Source organism: Rhinolophus hipposideros (assembly GCF_964194185.1).
Source record: "Rhinolophus hipposideros genome assembly, chromosome: 15".
Lineage (NCBI taxonomy): Eukaryota > Metazoa > Chordata > Mammalia > Chiroptera > Rhinolophidae > Rhinolophus > Rhinolophus hipposideros.
The window spans coordinates 39,267,846-39,289,313 of record NC_138061.1 but is presented as its reverse complement, the minus strand read 5'-3'; the positions used below and the strand labels follow the sequence as shown (position 1 = coordinate 39,289,313).

General features: G+C 38.4%; 1 protein-coding gene across 4 annotated transcripts in view; it reads right to left on the bottom strand.

Moving 5' to 3' along the window:
• BICC1 (BicC family RNA binding protein 1) overlaps positions 1-18,204 on the bottom strand; it is a 247,473-nt gene extending 229,269 nt beyond the window's left edge. For 3 of the 4 annotated variants that reach the window (XM_081073592.1, XM_081073593.1, XM_081073591.1), the window contains exon 1: positions 17,820-18,136. In XM_081073592.1, coding sequence (XP_080929718.1) covers positions 17,820-18,009 — 190 coding nt within the window. In that variant the 5' untranslated portion in view covers positions 18,010-18,136. Of the gene's footprint in view, positions 1-17,819 lie in introns of all 4 variants that reach the window. The other variant, XM_081073590.1, reaches the window with a different exon arrangement.
• Positions 18,205-21,468: the final 3,264 nt, after the last annotated feature.

Below are 21,468 nucleotides of genomic sequence, written 5' to 3'. Positions count from 1 at the left end.
TTTATTTCTCGGTTCCCTATTGTATTCCATTGGTCTACATGACTGTCTTTATGCCAGTACCATACTGTTTTGATTACTGCAGATTTGTAATTACTGCAGCTTTTGAAGTTAGGAAGTTTGAAGCCTCAAGCTTTCTTCTTCTTTCTCAACATTTTTTCACTGTTTGGGGTCCTCTGATATTCCATATGAATTTTAGAATAGTTTTTTTTCCATTTTTGTAAAAAATTTATATTGAGATTTTGATAAAGTTTGTATTGAATCTATAGATCACTTCGGGTAGTATGGACATTTTAACAATATTAAGTCTTCCAATCCATGAAAACATGATGTCTTTTCATGTATTTGTGTCTTCTTTAATTTCTTTCAGCAACATTTTATAATTCTCAATGTGCAAGCCTTTCACCTTAGTTAAGTTTATTCCTGAGTACTTTATTATTTTTGATGCTACTATAAACGGAATTTTCTTAATTTCCTTTTCAAATTGGTCATTGTTAATACATAGAAACACAACTGATTTTTGCATGTTGATTTTGTATCCTGCAGCTTTGCTAAATTCATTTATTAGTTTTAAAATTTTTTGTGGAATCTTTCTATATGCAAGATCATGACATCTGCAAACAGAAATAATTCATCCTTTCTTATTTTGATGATTTTCATTTGTTTGGTTTTTGTTTTTAGCCTGATTGTCCTGGCTAGGACTTCCAGAACAAAGTTAAATAGAAGTGGTAAGAACAAGCATCCTTGCCTAATTTCTGACCCTGGAGGAAAAGTTTTTCAGTTTTTCACCACTGATTAATGTTGGCTGTGGGCTTTTCATGGGTAGCCTTTATTACACTGAGATAATTTCCTTCTCTTCCCAGTTTCTTGAATGTTTTTATTATGAAAGAATGTTGAATATTGCCAAATGCATTTTCTGCATCAATTGAGATGATCATGTGGATTTTGTCCTTCATTCTGTTAATTTGTTGTATTACATTTATTAATTTTTCTAATGTTGAACCATTCTTGAATTTCAAGAATAAATCCCACTTAGACATAATGTATAATCCTCTTATTGCTGACTTTGGCTTCCTAATAATTTGCGGAGGATTTCTATATCAATATTCATTAGGGATTCTGATCTATAGTTTTTTCGTAGTATCTTTGATTTTGGCATCAGAATAATGGGGTCCTTCTAGAATGAGTTTTGGAAGTGTTGCTTCCTCAATTTTTTGTAAGAGTTTGAGAAGAATTGGTGTCAATTATTCTTTAAATGTTTAGTAGCATTCTCCAGTGAAGCCATCTAGTTCTGGGCTTTTCTTTGGTGGGAGTTTTTTTGGGTAATGATTCGATCTCCTCACTAGTTATAGCTTTGTTCAGAATTTTTTTATTTCTTCATGATTCAATCTTGATAGATGTTTCTATAAATTTATCCATTTCTTCTAGGTTAACCAATTTATTGGCATAAGATTGTTTACAGTAGACTTTACAATCCACTTTATTTCTGTGACATCACTTATAATGTCTCTTCATTCGTTTCTGATTTTTATTGAGTGTTCTTTTTTCTTAGCGCAGCTAAGAATTTGTCAATTTTATTAATCTTTTCAAAGAACCAACTCTTATTTCATTGATTTTTCCATTGTTTTTCTATTCTCTATTTCATTGATTTCTGCCCTAATCGTTTTTATTTCCTTCCTTCTGCTAACTCTGGGTTTAGTTTGTTCTTCTTTTTCTGCTTCCCTGAATTGTAAAGTTAGACTGATTAAAATTTATTTTTTTTTTAACATAGGCATTGACCACTGTAAACTTCCCTCTTTCTGTGGCTTTTCCTGCATCCCATAGTTTTGATGGGTTGTGTTTTTGTGTTCCGTGTCTCACAATATTTTCTAATTTCCCCTGTGTTTTCTTCTTTGATCCATTAATTGTTCATCAGTGTGTTTAATTTCCACATATTTGTGAATTTTCCAATTTTCATTTTGCTGTTGATTTCTAGTTTCATTCTACTGTGGTCAGAAAAGATACTTAATACGACTTCAATCTTCTTAAATTTGTTAAGACTAGTTTTGTGACCTAACATGTGCTCTATCCTGGAGAATGTTCCATGTGCACTTGAGAAGAATGTGTATTCTGTTGTTGGGTAGTATGATCTGTATATGTCTGTTAGGTCCAATTAATATATAGTCAAGCCCTTCCTTGTTAAACTTCTGTCTGGTTGATCAATCCCTTATTTACAACGGGATGTTGAAATCTCCTACTATTATCGTATTACTATTTCTACTTTCAATTCTGTCAGTGTTTGCTTTATATAATTGTGTGTTCCGCTGTTAGGTGCATATATTATAATTGTTTTATCTTCCTGGTGAATTGAGACTTTTATCATTATATAATGACCTTCTTTGTCTCTTGCGATAGTTTTTGATTTAAGGTTTATTTATCTGAGATAAGTATGGCCACCTCTACTCTCATTTGCATTGAATATCTTTTTCCATCTTCTCATGTTCAGTCTGTATATGTCCTTATATCTAAAGTGAGTCTCTTGTAAACAACATATATTCAGATCTTGGTCTTTTTAATCCATTCAGCCACTGTGTATCTCTTGATTGGGGAATTTTCATTCTATTTACATTTAAAGTAGTTACTGACAGGAAAGGAGTTTCTATTGTCATTTTATGAACAGTTTTTTGGACATCTTGCAGGTATTATGACCATCTTTTCCTCTCTTGCTGCCTTCCTTTATGTTTCATTGATTTTTTTTTTATACTGACATGTTTTGACTCCTTTTCCATTTTCTTTTGTCCATCTTCTATATGTATTGTCTTTACTAGAGAGCTTTATTTTTCATATTCTTCTCTGTTGCTGTATAGTGTTCTTTTGTTTCAACGTGAAGGACCCCTTTAACAATTCTTGTAAGGCACATCTAGTGGCTCCCGCAGCTTTTATTTACCCAGGAAGGTCTTTATTTCTCCTTCATTTCTGAAGGACAGTTTTGCCAGATACAGTATTCTTCGTTACAGTTTTTTCTTTTATCATTTTAAATATATCATTCCACTCAACTTCTGGCCTGTAACGTTTCCAAGAAATCTGCTGAAATTCTTATGGGCAATTCCTTGTACATAACACGTCATTTTTCTCTTACTGTTTTCAAAATTCTTTTTCTTTGACTTTCAACAGTTTGATTATAACACGTCTCAGTGTGGACTTCTTTGGGTTCATCCTAGTTGGAGTTTCTAAGCCTTCTTGAATTTGGATGTCCATTTTCTCCTTTAAATTTGAGAAGTTTAATTTAAAGCTCCGCTTCAAATAAGCCCCCTGCTTATCTCTCTTTTTTCTGGGACTCCCACATTGGCTATATTGGTCCACTGATAGTATTCCATAAGTCCTTTGGGCGTTTTTCACTTTCCTAGATTTTTTTCTTTCATTCTTCTGATTTAATAATTTCAAATTAACTCTTTTCAAGTTTACTCATTCTTCTAGTGAACATTTCAATTCAGTTATTGTATTCTTCTGCTCCACAATTTCTGTTTGGTTCTTTTGTAGTTTCTATCTCTTTGTTGATATTCTCATTTTGTTTTTTTGTTTATGCTTCACTTTCCTTATTTCATTTACTTATTTATCTGTGTTCTCTGGAAGCACACTGAGCTTCTTTAAGATGATTATTTTGAATTCTCTGTTGGGTAATTCATAGTACTCCATTTCTTTAGGGTCAGTTTCTAAGAATTTATTTTGCTCCTTTGATTAGGCAATGTTTCCCTGCTTTTTCATGTGCCTTGTTATTTGTGTTGTTACTTTTTTGTTGTGACTTTTGCATTTAAATAAATAGCCACCTCTCCCAGTCTTTACGAACTGGCTTCGTACACAGGAAGACTTTCACAAATAAACCTACCTAGAGATTCTGGTGGTGTCTTAAACCTTTAACAAAGATGCATCTTTTCCGAGCTTTTGCATGTAGTTTTCCAATTAGAAAAGATTGCTAGTTTATTTTTCATGAGGCTTTTAGTGTTTTGTTTTGTTTTGTTTTGGTACCTCTCGTGTCTGTCTTCAGTACTGCAGGTTCTCTGGCACAACCATGAGTTATTAAACTCTTTTTGTTCTCGGTGGCCCCCAGGCATCCAAAGTATGCCAGTTCCCCATCAGTGCTCCAAGTCAGATGAAACAGAAGTCAATCCCTAGGGTAGCCACACACACAGACACACACACACACACACACACACACACACTGGGAACGCGTTGGACGTACATTCCACTGTTCTCTTTCCCTTTCAAGGGGGAAGCAGTACTTTAGGCTTTTCCTCCCAATTGCTGGCTTTGCTGGCTTGTGGTAGGAACTGATGTAGATTAAATGAAACCACTTTTCTTACCCATTTCAATGCAGCTGTTCTTGGCTTTGAGTTTCCTGGGCATTCTCATAACAGCTTTTTGGACTGTGCACTATTTATTAAGTAGGTGCTTCCGTGGGAGAGCAAGGCCTCCCTATTCCATCATATTCCTGACCACAGATAGGTTTATTTCTGTAATCTCCTATTATAACAACAGAAACATACACAATAGCAGTCATCAAGATTTCATAGTAAAGATTTTGATTTAGAACAAAGCATATGAAATATTTTAAACATCTCTATCTCCCTTTTTGATTTTTGTTTGCATTTAAAATGTATAAGGATACAGTACAGTACTTATACACCATCTCATCTCTACTACACTTCATCTCTGATTCCAGCCAGGCTACCATAAATGCAGGCATCAAACCACTTTGTGCTGACAGTGCCTCATCTCAAGCTTACACCAGACACACTATCATTTCCTGCCCTGGGAGCTCACTAGATGCCTGCAGGGGCTGGTAGGTGTCTCATATGTGTCAACTAGAAGTGCAGGGAAGGCAATCCCCATGTGGCAACCCTCGATCCTCTTCAAAGAGGAACAGAAGTTGATAAACACTTCTCTTTTTAGTCCCTGGGATGGATGATTTAAGTATGTAGTCTCTGGGACTCACCATAAACAGCAGTCACACTCATAAATAACCAACTCCATAATGTGTCATTGTATCGGCTTTACCTACTTCCCTATATGACTCTCCTCACTCCCTCACTTCCTCTTCTTGAGAGCACATTCCAAATAAATGAGCTGTCACAAGCCCTTGTCTTGTGGGCTAGAGGAAGGTGACTCCAGGCTAAGGCACATATTAAGTAAGTAGAGCCTTACTCTATGGGATCTCCTTTCCTCTTCTGTTGGTAACTACAGGTAGGTTTTCTCTCTTTCACTAGAGTGTATTCCTTTTAAAAGGAAAAAGCTTCATTCACTTGTACAGTCCCATAATATGACCTCATGATTATTTTTTTAGTTTTTTTTTTATAATTATTAGTTTCAGGTGTACAAAACAATATAATAGATATTTATCATTTATATCCCTCACACAGTGATAACTCCCCTCCCCCTATCTTCTATCCCTCTGACATCACATACAGCCATTACATTTCCACTGTCTCTATTCCTAATGCTGTACTCCGCTTCTTGTAACTATATCTATATATATATATATATATAAAATTGCAGTTGACGTTCATTACTGTTCAGCTTCAGTTTCAGGTATAAAGTGCAGTGATCAGGCATCTACATCATCCCTGAGGTGGTCTCTCTAACGAGGCAAGTATCCATCAGATAGCCTACAAAATCTTTGCAACATTATTGATTAAATTCCCCAAGTTGACTTTCGTATCCCCGTGGTAATCTTGTGGTTACCGATTGTGCTTTCTAATCCCCTCACCTTCCCCTTATCCCCACCCCCCCATCTAGCAACCCTCAGTTTTTCCTCTGTGTCTCTGAGACTGTTTCTGATTAGTTCATTCATTTATTCTTTTCTTTAGATTCCACATATAAGTGAGATCATATGGTATTTGTCTTTCTGTGTCTGACTTATTTCACTTCCTCATGATTTTTTCAAACACATACAACAATTTCCCATTGGGTTTTTCAGATGGCCTCACTATTCCCAAATGATTTATGAGTCAAGTTTCGTAAGTTTGAAAGCTAATCACTTATGTAGAACTTCCATCAAATTCAAATCCATTTTTGTAATATTTTGTTGCTCAAGCCTAGTTGGTTTGATTTGAGCAATATACTTTTTATAGACAATGCATCCCAGATGTCCATTCAATCATAGTAAACATATATAAATATATATTTATATATAGTACATATATGCAGTATTTCTGTTTTGGTGAAAATATGACTGCCAATGATATTTTACTAAATTATAAGTCCCTGTAAAAAAATTAAAACTCTATGGATCTATGCTAATCTTAGGTTTCCTTTTCCCATATAAAAAATATTTTAAAGAAAAAACTCCCCCGGATTAAAATAACCATTTCGTTATACGATTCTTCCTGCAACACTTAAACTAAATATATATTTTTCTAGCTTTTTAAATTAAATCATTATAATGAAGCAATTTAAGATAATAAAATTTTGCCCAAACATTGACTTTGCTTTGAATGGCACTTCAGAAGCTCAGAATATGATAAAGGGACCAACTTAAAACATAGATAATACAAGCTTTAATGGTCTTCTGTACAAGAGAAATATTGTGTTAGTTCTCTACAATCAACAAGTAATTAAAATAATTCTGAAAATAATTAAAATTTGGACATAGACATGTCTTTTTAATTGAGATTTTAATCTAATGAATGTTACTACATTTCCCTGCTATGTTTCTCTCGTGGTTTAGATGACAGATATAAATCCTGGCACATGAAGCTGGATAACCAGACACATTGGCAGACGAGAAGGAAAATGTGACAAAAGATGCTACTTGGGGAAGCATACAATCTCCTTTGTTCATCTAACACAGTATGTCAACACCAACAGGTCTCAACTGTGATTTGCACTGTCATCCCTGCTCAGTTACTGTAGAAAACGTTAAATAAGCTAACATCTACAGAATCCAGTGCACTGCAAACCTGACTGCCAAGATGTCAGAAAGCAGAGCTTGTGATTAGCTTTCTTGTGAGTCCTTGCTCCTCCAAAGCCAAGATACTTCCACTATCCTCATTCCCCATTTGCTATTAATGTTCATGTATGATACAAAATAAGACAAATTGCTAACAAAACTACACATGTACATCGGGCTGAGTTAGCCTCCAGCAGCACATGCCAAGGACTATTGGGTTTATATCATATACTGTGCAAAAGTCTCCGAATACCGAAGCTGGAAGGGATTTTTAAGGGCAACTAATCCAAAATCCTGAGAGTTAAATAACTTTTCCAAAGTGACAGTGGCAGTGGCAAGATGGTCATGAATTCAAGTCACCTGACTTCCTGGTTACACACTCCAGTAAGAGGAGTAGTTTATTTCCCTCTGATTCAAAATACCTCAATGAGCATCTGGTAGAATAAGCAAAATAGCATAAAAGACCACTTATTTTAAGAGTGGATTATCTCTTGTCTGAATGGTTTCAAGTCATATTTAAACACGTACCTGGGGATGAATTATTGTAAGAATATGGTCATCCAGTGTCTGTCAGCAAATAAATTTAAAATTTATATACATCTTAACAAGTTTCAATTTATAAAACTAATCCAGATCAGACAGATATAAATCATTGAACATTAACCTCCCTTGAATTAAGTTTCGCATATCTTCATTCAGAACTCCACATTAATGTACTGTCACTAGCCTTGGGTAAAGAAAGACTACCTAGCACGTGGAGAATTACTCTTCCTTACTTATGTAAGGCTGAACTGTTTGGTGTTTCTTAAAGCCAAGCACATGCCCTAACTTTAAAGTTCCATTCCATGAGGTCAGTGACAGGTCCACCAGCTCACCATGGGACAGTTTTTAATCCAGATCCATCTGGATCACATTTATTGTGTAAACAGGGCAGCTATTTTCACTGCACTGGGCTAGATGCTGGAAAGAAATAGGAGACGAATTTGAAACATAGACCATGTACAGGGCACCAATTATGAGTCAACTTTATACACATTATCATATAATCTTCATGATAGCCCTAGAAGAAAGGTATTATTATCATTTCACAATGGAGGAAACGAAGAAAATGTAACCAAAGCCAGTAGAAGACAGAGCTTTACAATGTCTGCATTCTCCGCGAGAATTCTAACCCACCTCAGTGCCCACCACCCATCTCTAACTGGGAGAGCATAGTACTGTGTTCTGGAGTCCAGTTTAGCATTGTAGACTCAGATTTGATGAGTCTTCATACCACATAAAAGGATCGACTTCATAACAACCGTAAGAGGAAAACTAGTGTCTAGATCCACTCAGAATCCTAAAACGACATCCAGGCCCACAATTTAAAGGGTTTACTACTTTTTCATCTGTGAAACATGAATGCCAACAGTGGCTATATCTCATGAGTTGCTGCATGAGAGGCTGAGATGATGGAAGAGGCATAAAGCACCCGAACAGTGCCTCTCTTACACATAGTGAGCGCTCAATTAAAGTCAGCGGCTGCTTTCAAAATCACCACCATGCTTCAGGAACCACAGTCCTCTAAATTTTTTTCCTCAGAATACAGTTCCAAAGGAGAGAAAAGCTACTCAATTCATTTTCACTATAAGGTGGTCTACAACTGTAAAAGCGTTTTTTAACCAAATGCACTACTACTCAACCATAAAATTTTAATTCTGAAAACTACTTAGAAATACTAAAACATTTAACATAGCAAATTAAAATGCTGAATACAAATTCCGATAAAATGTGAATAAAGTTAATACTGTGTGAAAAAAACAATGCTGAATAATACAAAGCAGCAGTTATTGCTACAACAGCAGCTACGTCAACTCTGCAAATAGTCAAGTACTGCATTTCAAGGCAGAAAAATAAAAATAGCTCTTAAGATAGTAATTTACTGAAGATTGTTTTTATTTGTAAAAGTTCCCTTCGTATTACTTTTTAAATTTCTACAATAAAAAAGTGTGCTTTTAAGTTATTTCATAATATACTTAATAGGTGTCCATTACACCTACTTTAATGGGAGTCTGTAGGAAAATTAAATGCATTTTGAGCCGCTGTGCAATAATAAAGACAATATATCCCCTCCATGGGAATATATAAGTCTGTGCTCTTACCCCAAGTCCCTTACTACAAGCCTCTATATGTTCTCTATAACGTCATGCCAGGTATAAATTATGCTCTGAGACTAAAATTCTTTAAGATGGCTTAATAACATGGAGAAAGCACTAGCTTCAAGAGTTAAGGGAATCAAGAAAAGAATCTGAATCTTCTTAATTTTAATCATCACCTAACTATCGAGCAATGTTTCTCAAAGTGTGGTCCTGGGACTCACGCAAGATTCTTTTCAAAATTCAGATTCCTACCACCACTACAACCCTCAATCCTATAGAAGTGGAATCTCAGAGAGGCCCAAAGTTTGCCCTTTTGCACAATATCCTCAGGTGACATTTATGCACACAAATATTAAGAATTATTGATCCACAGACACACTAATCAGGTAAGATAAACATCACTCCAAGTTTTCAACGAAAGAAACCTACTAGATTGGTCATTACATTACTTCCTAATTTCTCACAACCACCAGCTCAAATAAACCAGGTTGTGGGATCACAGGTATAAGGAACAGATATCCTGCAGATTTGTTGTCTAACCTGTGAATCTTTCCAGAAAATAATTTAGCAGACTTTATCAATAGCCTTAAAATGTCCATGACCTTTGCCCTGAAAATTTCACTGGTAAGAGTTTTTCCTATGAGAATAATCAAGGATGCAGAAAAGATTATTGGGCAAAAGTGTTTGGGGCAACAGTATTAATATTCATTATCTGCCATTTCTGGAGCATGTGCACTGCATCTGGCACTGGTGGGTACTTTGCATACAGTATTTCTCACCCTCACAACCCAGAAGATACTTTTACTCCCCCCCATTTTAGAGATGAGAAGACTGAGGCTCAGAGAAGTTGAACCCAGGCCATACAACCAATAAATGATCAGAGCCAGAATCTGTCAGGCAGCTGAAGTAGAAACATTAGGCTTTTCCCCACTGCCTGGACACTTATAAATGTTATAAAACATCATAATATTTAAGCAAAGTATGATATGTCAAGGTAATATTATACAGTCACTTAAAACCATATTCTTCAAGAATCTTAATGAATCTTACATAGAAAATACCCATGATACAATATGAAACAAAAAAGAAAGGAGTGTGATCCGGGTTTGGCATTTAAGGGACACAACTCACACAAAGTTAGGGACTGTATCTATCTTGGTTTTGTGTGAATCCCCAAAGCCTAACACTGCACCAGACATAAGGTAGGAACTCAAAAGCTACTGCAAAAATTACTTATGTGGGGCATATATTTTAAAGACCAGGAAAAAATTCCCAAAATGTTATCAGTGGCTATTGCTGGATTCTGGACTTAGGGATGACTTTTGGTTCTGTCTTTACTACATCTGTTTGTACTTTCAAGTATTCCACAATAAGTTTGTATTACTTTTATAATCAGAAATAAAAACAATGGCTAATATTCAAATCCTACATTTAAGCGTCTTCCTATACATGAGATGTAGTTAAACTCTAGATCAACTCAATCTGCAGACTAAGTATGTGGCTTATCTTATTCATTGTAACAAAGAAATTGCTTTATAGCTACAAAGTGAACATTATCTTTTTACATGCCAGTATCATAAATGGGAGTGGGATTTAAACTTGTTATAAACATAAATGCTTTCATCACCTATAGTTATTAGTCTCTTGGTAGGTAGGAAATGGATTTGTAAATGTATAGCATCCACAAAATGTTTCTGTCAATGGTTTGTGCATTTTGGATACTGCCCTAAATGTTAGTACGAGGATTGAAAACCAAATGTGGTGGCTTTCACAACATAATTAGAAGGGTTCTTGCCAAGATCATCCCCACCCACTGCAAAAGCCATTGTAAATTAGCATTAAAATTGTGTCTCATCCTTGGTAGTTAATTAAGAAGCATTTTACATAAAGGAATATATGTGGCCACTATTATCCCATGCGTTTTTTAAGAACTATACTTTAGAATAAACCAAGGAGGAGCCAACTGGTCCAGTTAATTAGCTCATCATTCTGTGTCCATCATTCTGTTTTCAAATATGAAAACATGGCACAAATCTGATCATTCTACTATCAAACTGCCTTCAAAATGACTTCATCTGCTGAACAAATTCTGACTTTTTGTTGGCCAGATTATACTTCAGTGACCAATCTACAAAAAAGCCATAGGGCAGAAGTCTGAACTACATTGAACCTGTCAATTCGTAAAGCAATTTGAGATGGATAGTGGGTTGGGAAGAAAAGAGGGAGGGGAGCAAGGTTCTCTTAGACTAATAAAAGGTAAAACGGGCATTTGTATTGTGTAATTTTCAATTTATAAAAAAGGATATATTTGACATGGAGAAAACACTGGAGGTGCAAAAAAGACAGTTACAGTAATTAGTGGTAGGTACTGGCAGTAAAAGAAGTAACAACATGAGAGCAGCTTTACGTGTTCAAAGGTGTTTCTTCTTCGGGAATTGGGTTTATTCCCGTCTTATGCCAAGGAAGAAATTCCACCTACATATATAGCATTAGCAAATAATCTAAAGTTCTAGGGGTTCTAAATACAGGCCAAAGTCTCCGATACAGATAAGCTTTTGCTTCAGTCGCAACGTTGCAACTTGGAATTTTTGTCACAGTGCCCTCTGCTTTGCCCTGTAGGGAAACTATGGGTTGGATCACTCAGCATCCATTCGGACACCCGTCCTCCTTGCCTTCTCCTACTAGAGAAGCTGGAAAAGAAGTTGCATTCACAAAATCTCTTGTAGCAAACAGTGGTCAAAGAAATACAGGTGGAAGTTTCAGGACAGAGAATCCTTTATCACATGAACAGGCAAAATCTTGAATAGAAAACAACTTTTGTTCTCCTCCCTTTCCCTGCACAGACCACAGATGCGTCTCAAGGCATAGCATAGCCAGACTATAATAAAGCCAAAAGCCACAGGCTGGGGACAGCAGAGGTTAGGAGGGGTGTCGCTGGGTTCCTTGACGCCCCTGAGGAGCTATGGGACCTGGAGCTCTTAGCCCAGATTTTTGTTAGGTGAGGAAAATAATCCCCTACCTTGTTTAAGCCACTCTGTGTTGGATTTTCTGTTAGTCGCAGCCAAATACATTCCTGCCTGTTAAAATCATTAATATGAAAAACCTTTCTGTTTTAACTTATCAATGATCAACTTAACCAAAACCACCCAAGTCCTCACAGAGATAAGATTTACTGAATGTGGATATTTACTGAGAATGTTTAACCCATTCCTATGCGTGCAGGGCTATAAAGCCCATCTCATTTCTTTCTCACAGGACTCTAGAGGCAGTTAGGACCCCAAGCCAGGCCACTCTGACAACAGTCCCTGAACTCCTCACCGCCAAGCTAGCCAACCTCTGACAGATTTTTCATGTAGTCATAAGTAACCTTAAACTTTCTGACTCAACTACAATTGTCCTAACAAACTTTCAGATTGGAAGACTTTCACTAAAAAATAAATCACTCCTTCTCCTAAGGAAAAAGGATTCATATACAATTTTTTTTACGGACATTTGCTTTCTAGTATTCTGAAATCTTTCCCCATCACGTGGCACAGAGCTGGGGCTCCTGCTGCACTAATGTTTACTGAGGACCAGGTGCCCGGTACTGGGCTAAACGTTTCACATGCATCGTCTCACTCAGGGCTCACTACATCCCCGGGAAAAGATACTGTGAGTGTCCCCATCTTGCAAGAGAGCAAACAGAACACATCAGCCCAGGCACAGCATTTTCTTTGAAAAAGTCTCCTTCCAGACACCAATGACAAGTTCAGAGCAACATAACAAAATTAGAAGGGATATTGATTTTGGTGCTAGGCTTTAGTAAAAATATCAGAAGTGATTGGCTGGGGACCATTCACAGAATGAAAAACACGCAAGGCAAGAACAATTACAAGTAAAGCCCCTCCCATCCTGAGCAACATCTAGAATTCTACACTCGTGTTTAATATACAGTTACTCAGTATGACCTCGTCTACCTTTACAAGGGATTAACATACTTGGCACACTGTATGCTACCAGGAAGGCCAATAATATTTAGAGAGCGCTCATTTATCATTAAGAACATTTAATTCATTTTCCAATATACTTGATTTTCATTTTCATAATGTGCATTTTATGAACTATGGTTTATAATGAATATGATTATTATTAATATATTCAGCACTTCCTTTGTGGCCAGCACTGTGATATTACATATACACCTTTTTTTCCTTCATCATCACAACCACCTAAGGATAGAGGCACTATTATCAACACCCCCTTTTAGAAATGAGTCTGCAGAGGATGAATTTTCCCAAGCTCCCTATTGAAAGGTAACACTTGGATTCAAATCCAAATCTCTCCCACAGCCCTGTCCTTTTAAACACTGGGCTTCCTAGTTATTTGATTTGTTCTTATTCATTAGCCTTAATCACGTATTAGCTGGAAAAGTATATTAAGCTTAGCTCTTACTTATCTTCACAGCCAGTACTCCCTCATTTTCATTTATTTTTGCTTCATATTTCTCCCTACTCCCACAAAACAACTGAAAAATTATCTATTCACCAAATCCTAAGACAATCTTCACTAAAGTTTGTGAAATTAAAGAGATAACATAATTGCTGCTCTTACTTTTAACCAATGAAGTGTGATACCTGTTTTAGTGGCTAGTTCTGCAGCTCAAGCAAGCAGCAGTAAAGGATATCCCCCCTCCCCCGGCCCCCGTGCCTATCATTGTAAATATGCAACATGATTTTTAAAATCTTCAACAGCAATATCCTAAAAGCCCACCAGATGTCAACCTCAATTCATGAAAATAGGCCATTTCCCCACTTTTAACGCGTCCTTCTGTGATGAAACCCAAGGCATTCATAACTTTGAAAATGCCTGTGCTTCTAAATTATATATAAGAATTTTTAATTATATTGCACACATATGTTTTCCAATGCAAAAAGAAAAGAATAACAGTAAGATGTAAACCAACCCAAAAAAGAAAAGTAAAAGCATACAAATCCCATGTTTGCCTCTCAGGACTCTGGCAAACAGCAAGACTGCATTTCTGACTCTTTTGACCCATTTATCTGCTACCTTCTCCCAGACTTCCCTCTATACCACTCTCCTTTTTATACACCATAACTCACACTTAACTGACTTAAATGAATCCACACCATTATCTCACATGAAGCATAAAAATCTAAATCTTAAAGATCACCATCACATAAATTTAAAACAAGTTTTCTTTGTCATTAAACAATGCTGTCCATGGTATCCACTCCAAGGTTGGCCATACCAAGCAAAACCCTAAACTAAACTTGAAAATAAATTCCCATGTACAAAACTATTGATTAATCAAATTGATAATCTTCATTTAGATTTGAACAAAGATGTCAATATTCTGCATAGCTATTCCAAAGTGGACAGAAGGAAGACAGAAAAGAAGGGATGGAAGGAGGGAAGGAAATAAAAACAACTAGTGACTTTTCCCTACATGTTTAGCCTGGTATTTTTATGTGTATCAATTCTTTAGGAATTGAATGATCATCCGAGAATGGTATTTCATTTCTTTGACCACTACCCTACTGCCCATATTTTAACCTCACTAAATTTTTGGTCCATTGCGTAGAAGAATTTCTCTACTAATAAAAATACAATCCATTAAAGATTAACTTGCCCCCAGGACCTTCTGTCTGGAAACAAATTCCAAGCATTATAATCACCAATTTGTACTATGTAGACTTAAAGGCAGATAATCTTATTTATCCTGATTTAAATTGGAAGCCTGCACATAGTTTAAGGCAATTGTGAAAAGAAAAATGACAAATTCAAATTCACAATAATCAGAAACCTAACCAGGCAAATATAGGCTTTATTACTTGACACTTTTCAAATGAAAAGTTTTCCACCTAAGAATATCTAATAATATTAGAATATTTGTTGACTTGCCAAACTTCCTACCTTGGTCTACATTTTATTTCTGCAGTTACGAAATTGCAAAATTCTTTTGTTCCCATTATTTATGTATATACTATATGTCAGAAATAGTGATGGAACTAGAAATCTCTTTAATCCACGCTGTAATATTTATTATTAACAATAAAAGCAACTGATATTTGTTAAGTTCTTATTATTTACCAGTGTGGCAAGTTTTAGTTATTGGGCATTTTTTCTTTTGATTCTCACATGAGCCTAAGAGAAAGGTAATAATACCGTGTTTCCCCGAAAATAAGACCTAGCCGGATCATCAGCTCTAATGCATCTTTTGGAGCAAAAATTAGTATAACACTGGGTCTTATATTATATTATATTATATTATACCCGGTGTTATGTTATGTTATGTTATGTTATATGTTATGTTATGTTATGTTATGTTATGTTATGTTATATTACATTATATTATATAAGACTGGATTTTATATTATATTAAAATAAGACCGGGTCTTATATTAATTTTTGCTCCAAAAGACACATTAGAGCGGATGGTCCAACTAGGTCTTATTTTCAGGGAAGCATGGTACCAGTCCCATTTTACAGATGGGCAAACTGAGAGAGTGGCCCAGGAACTGTCCCAATGTCCCACAGAGACTTATTTGAACCTAGGCCCACACCTGCTATAACCACATGGTATAAAGCAATGAGGCACATGATTATGTTTGGTTCAGAAAACTAGTCTTATTCCTTCAAACATGGTGGTTCTACATAATTTGACACTAGGAAGCATGCATCACACATTTCCTTGACACACTGTACACTGGGTTCTATTGTCAAACATATCCAAAATTTACTTTCTTAGAAGGCATAATTCACCTATTGGCAATTTTGGAAAGTTAGAGCACTATGATCAATCATTCAAGAATTCTTTGGGGTTGAAATCTGAATATTTCATTACACACTTTGTTGAAAAATCTTAACTCTATTAAGACTTTCTGTAAATCAAACCCCATTACTGCAAAGCAATGTTAAACCATCTCATGTCAGAATACCATTTCTACAAAGTGGATAACCTTCAAATTGAAAAAGTGCCTCACCCATATTTCATTTTATTCTAAATGAAAATTAATTGACTAACAAAAACAATCCACTTCTAAAGCTCAGGTTATGCATGAAGGCTTCCTGGAAGTTAATGGCACTGTCGTTATTTGAAGACCCAGTATTATTAGAAGATCCACCTTTTACATCACTCCAAATTCATGTAAAAAAAACAAATTGGAAACTTGTTGAAAATGTGGATATGTGGTGTCAGTTAAATCCAAACCATCTCACAACAATATTTTTTCTGAATAAATTTTTTTGTTTCATAACCAGAAACTAGACAAAAAAAGAACCATAAAAAATTGAAATATCTAAAATGAGTTACCAAAATGCAACCGGGGCTTTAATTTCCAAATCCACTTTTCAACACTCTTATTTGAACAGTTTACCATCGAAGTAACTCTCCTAGAAAGTTATATAATTTAAGGGGGGGAGGGGAACAGAGAGAGAGAGAGACATGACAAGCACTAGGGATGTTTATCAATAAAAATAAGCAACAAGGGAGATGAATTTGTAGCGCATCCAAAAACGCCTGCCAAACACTCCTGCTATTTGTTTCCACCAACTTATTGTTTTGGAAAACATGTTGTTCTCTCTTAAAATAACCTGCTTAAATGTTCTAAAAAGCCACTGCATTTCCACAGAGAGCTAAATAGCTCCCAAATTGCGATGCATTGACTGATAAAGTCAAAGTAAGTTATGCATAAAGCCATAAAAAACAAATTGGAACGGTCCAATCCTCCCTTGTTATAAGGACACTAGCTACTGAATGAATCCACTACTTGGCCTTACTGAAACTAATGCCTGGTCCTCTACAGTATTTTAAGAATGACAGTCATTCAAACTACCTTCTTTCTCTGGATGAGGGAAATAAGCCACCTCTATGGTTACAGGTAGGCTAGTCATTCACATTTTTAAGAAAGGTCAAAATGACCTTGGACATTTTAGCATTCACTCTGCGAACTCCGATCCTTCCACTCCGATATAGTTAAAGCTGGTATGCCTGGGAAAGTCCCAGAGAAATCAGGGAGTTTAAAAAAAAAAAAAAACTCCCAAATTGTGAAAGACCCAGACACCCACAGTACAGGAAGATTTTTATGAACTTGGTGTAACTCAAGATGTGTTTTACAAGCCTGTCAGGAGATGAACACACAATGTCCTCCGATCCAGCAGCACTACCCCGACACAATCCCCACGCCGCGCTTTGGCTGCTCACCCTCATCCTGGCCCCTCGTACTCCGAGGTGGAGGATGGGGGGACAGGAACTCCTGTCTTAAGCCCTGACATCTGCAGAGCGTTTCTCAATAGCGAGACAAGGCCCCTCAGCTGGAGGAAGTGGATACTGACAAGAAAGACAGAAACAGACCGAGAGCTACCAGTCAAGGCTGCCAGGGAGGAGGGATGGAGTCACGCACACGCTATGCAGTCCGAGTGGGTCTGGACGGCACCTCCCAGGTGCTCGGACGGACACTGGCACCTCCCAAGTCCGGAACGCACGTTGGGCGGGCGCGCCAGGACAAGCTCGGCCTGCGGCTTCTCTGAAGCCGGTGAAGTTCGCACCGGGCTCCCGGTGCCTCGGGACCTGAGAGGCGTGGAAGGGTGGGGAGTCCCGCTAGTGCCCCACTCCCTGGGTGTTCCCCAGCCCTGCGGGGGAGGTGCAGACTAAGTGGGCTGCAGGCCAGAGTGGCGGACGCCGGGCTGCGTCGTCCGGGATGTGCGGGAAGGCGTTGGGGGCTCAATCGTGGAGTCCGAGAGCGCGGGGGGATGCCTACCTTGTAACATGGCCTCAAGTTTCTTCCTGTCCACGCGGAAGCGCTCCTCGCTCCACTCCGGACTGTGCAGCGGCGCCCCCGCGATCAGGTCGTCCTCGGAGCCGGGCACGGGCGAGTCGGTGCTGCGCTCACTGTTGGAGCCCGGGTCCGAGTGCGCCGCCAGGTAGCCGGGCTCGCCCTGGGCGGCCATGGCCGGCGCGCGGCGCTCGGGCTCCGGCTGCGGCCGCCGCTGTGCTCGCCGGCCGGGTTCCACGGGCTCCCCGCGCCGCGGCGCTAGCCCTTCCGCCCGCAGCCGCCGCCAACGCCACCGCCACGGAGCCCCCGGCGCATCCCAGCCCCGGGCGCCGCCCACAGCGCCCGCCGCCCCGCGTCCCGGCCCCGATCCCGGGCCAGTGGCTGCGCCGCCCCCAGCCAGCGACGCCCGCGCGGAATGAGCGCGCCGCGCAGCCCGCGCCTCCATCCGCAGGGCTCCGGCGCCCCCTCCCCGCCCGCAGCCCCGGCAGCCGCGCGCTCATTGGCCCGGCCGGCCCACGGGAGCCCCGGCAGGCGGGCGGACGCGCGGGCAGGCGGCCCCTGGCGCTGGCACACAACCGCGCGCGCACACGCTCCACGTCCGCACTACCCCTCTTCTGCGCTTAGCACATGTAGCTCGTGTTCCATACACATACGTGCATCGTTCTTCAAACACGAGCATTCGCCAAGTTCAACTCAGGCACAGCACCCTCCCGGACACACACGAAGGCTCACCCAATCTCTCTTCTACTTACACACAAAACCCTACATCCTACACCTCACAGCCCGAGTCAGTCCCACAAGTTTGAAACGGGAGGGAGCACAGAGAAGGCTTGCAAAAGAAACAGTGTCCATCTCTTGCGGACAGCGCTATGGTCATTACTTGCATACAGTTCCTTCCTCCACTAACGGTTCCAACCCAGATCGCTCCTATCGCTCATCCTAGCAAAGTGGCCCCGGCTACCCAGGAGGTCGACGAGAGGCTTACTCTTTTTATTGCGAGGAAAGGGATTTTTTTTTCTCTTGATGAGTTCAGGAGGGAGTCATCGTCTATATGATTCTCAAGCAATGCATTCAGCTAATTTATTTAAAAAGAAAAAAAAAGGCAGGAGAAAAGAGGCTCTGAGATTGTAGGGGTGATTAACTGGATCCAGCTGGCATCTGTGTGGGGCTGTCTTGTCAGGGACTGAAGGCTCTTCTCTGTTCTCAAGATCAGTGTCTCACAGATAACTAGCAAATGAACCTCTGATTCTACCTGCCCCCAGCCAGCCCACCCACTGACACTCCCAAACTCAGATTTGAAGCACCAGGGTAAAAAAAAAAATAAAAAAATAAAAAAACTGGCTTGCACTAGGAATACCCTGGGAACTCTATTTTCCCTGTTCACCCTAATTCATACCTTCTCTTGTTTTATGACCAAAAGCAGAAGGATGTGTTTGTTTTTAACTTTATTTTTTTGCAGGAGGGATGGGATAGCTGTTTGCCTCTGTGCCAAAGAGGGATGCTTACTGGCTTACATGTGGGGCAAGTTATATCACTGGCATGGTGAATAATCAATCATGTACTATGCTTTAGGTTAATCAAGATTAGTATAGGTTCAGTTAGACAACTGTTAATTCAGTTAACGAGAATTGACTCTGCTGTAACTGATAGAGGAGGAAACCGGGATTGTGGGAAGTCAAGTGACATGACTAAGGTCAGACAGCAGCAGATAACGACAGCAAGAATCAAACCCAGGTGAGTGTATTTCACATGTAATCTTCACAAAACCCTGCCCTGTTGAGCAGAGAACCCTCCTGCTTGGTCGTCTGCTGAAGAACTGGGAGCCAATATACAACTTAACTGCTTGATTCACCACCATATATTCCTTCCCTGAACTTATTAATTACTGTGCAAAGCATTAATTTAAGCACCAAAAGACGTTATCAAGGAACATTGCATCAGGGATATTTACTGTCTTTTTCTGGCAACAAATATTTTATGGGAACCTACTCTGTACCAGGCACTGTGTTAGGCCCAAAGAATAGTGAAAAGCAAACACCATACCTGGACCTGGCATTCTAGTGAGAAAGATAGAATGTTGGCCAAAAATAAACCAATAAATCACTCAGAAAAATATAAAATTGCACCTATATCAACCATTACAAATAAGAGACTGAAGATATTAAAAAACCATATAATGGAGTAATTGGATTTAGAGAGGTCAGTGGAAGCCCCTCAGAGACGGTGACTCTGGAGCTGAGAATAGAAGTTTGAGAAGAAATTAACTGGGCAAGAAAAGGGAGAAAAGAGGTTTCCCTGCAAAAGATCATGAGGTTGTAATAACATCCCTGAAGGTAGCTATTACAATTATCCTCGTTTTCCAGTTGAGGAAACTGAGGCACTCCAAAGACTTTGGAGTTATATTCATAATTGGTTCACAGAAAACTGTTACAAAAAATAAAGACAATACCTCCAAGTATAACAAAATATGCAGCAAAGTCAAAGTACAGTGTGTTCCATGGCTGAGCTGTAACTAGTATTTATATAGTTATCATAATGTAAACCATTAAGACTGATCAAACCTAGATTATAACTATAACTAGATTAGGAATTTAGGGGATTGGGAAATGTGTCGTGGGAGCTTTGTGGTGGGTCAGTAGTGAAAAAAGTGAAACTCATCTGCATTAGGGGAACATTGATAGATAATGACAGAAACTTTTTAAAAATCAAGAAGTGGCAACACAATGTTATTTGGAGATATGGAGGTAAGAATCAAAAGTGTTGGAAGTGGTTGCGGAAGAAAATGGAAACTGGGGGAAGGCATATGATACTTCTGTTGTTATACAAGTATTCTAGAACAATTTGATTCTTTAAACCATATATCTTTAATTTTAGAAAAGCTAATGAAGTAACATATGCTTATAATACCATTATTGAAATGATGAATAACAGAACCTTGAATTCATGACTTCTGAATTCTATGCTCTTTCTACAAAAATTGAACCAGAGATGGAATAATTGATAATCTTTATAGTTTTCATAAAGCATATGTGCTTTGTTTGTCTTTATCTTCCTATATCATTTAAGAAAAAATAATTTTCAATTCAAAGATCAGATGTCAGGTAATCATTGTGTAAATTGTTTTTTTTTATGAAGTAAAGCTCAAAAAAAAATAACTGGGAAAATCTGAAATAACTAAGATCACATTAAATTTTCAAGTTCACAGAATATAAAAATCCATAAGAGATTTCTTTTTTAAAAAACAAGGAGGGACAGCTGGTTGGCTCAGTTGGTTAAGTGTGGTGCTCTTAGCAACACAGGGTTGCCTTTCCATCCCCACTTGGGCCACGGTGAGCTGGGCCCTCAGCAACTAGATTGAAACAACTACTTGACTTGGAGCTGATGGGTCCTGGAAAAACACACTTAAAATAAATTTTAAAAGTTAAAAAAAAATGAAAAACAAGGAGTGTTATCTTACCTTTACTTTAAAATGCATGTCTCATTTTGATCAGTAGTCATATGATGAAAAAAGCTCCTCTGGGAACATTTTAAAGTACAATGGATCGGTGTTCTTTTCCAGGCACTCTCAATTAGTTTCCCTGAATTAGTTTGTTCTAAGGCAAAATACAAAACTATTGATCCTGAACTTGTGTGG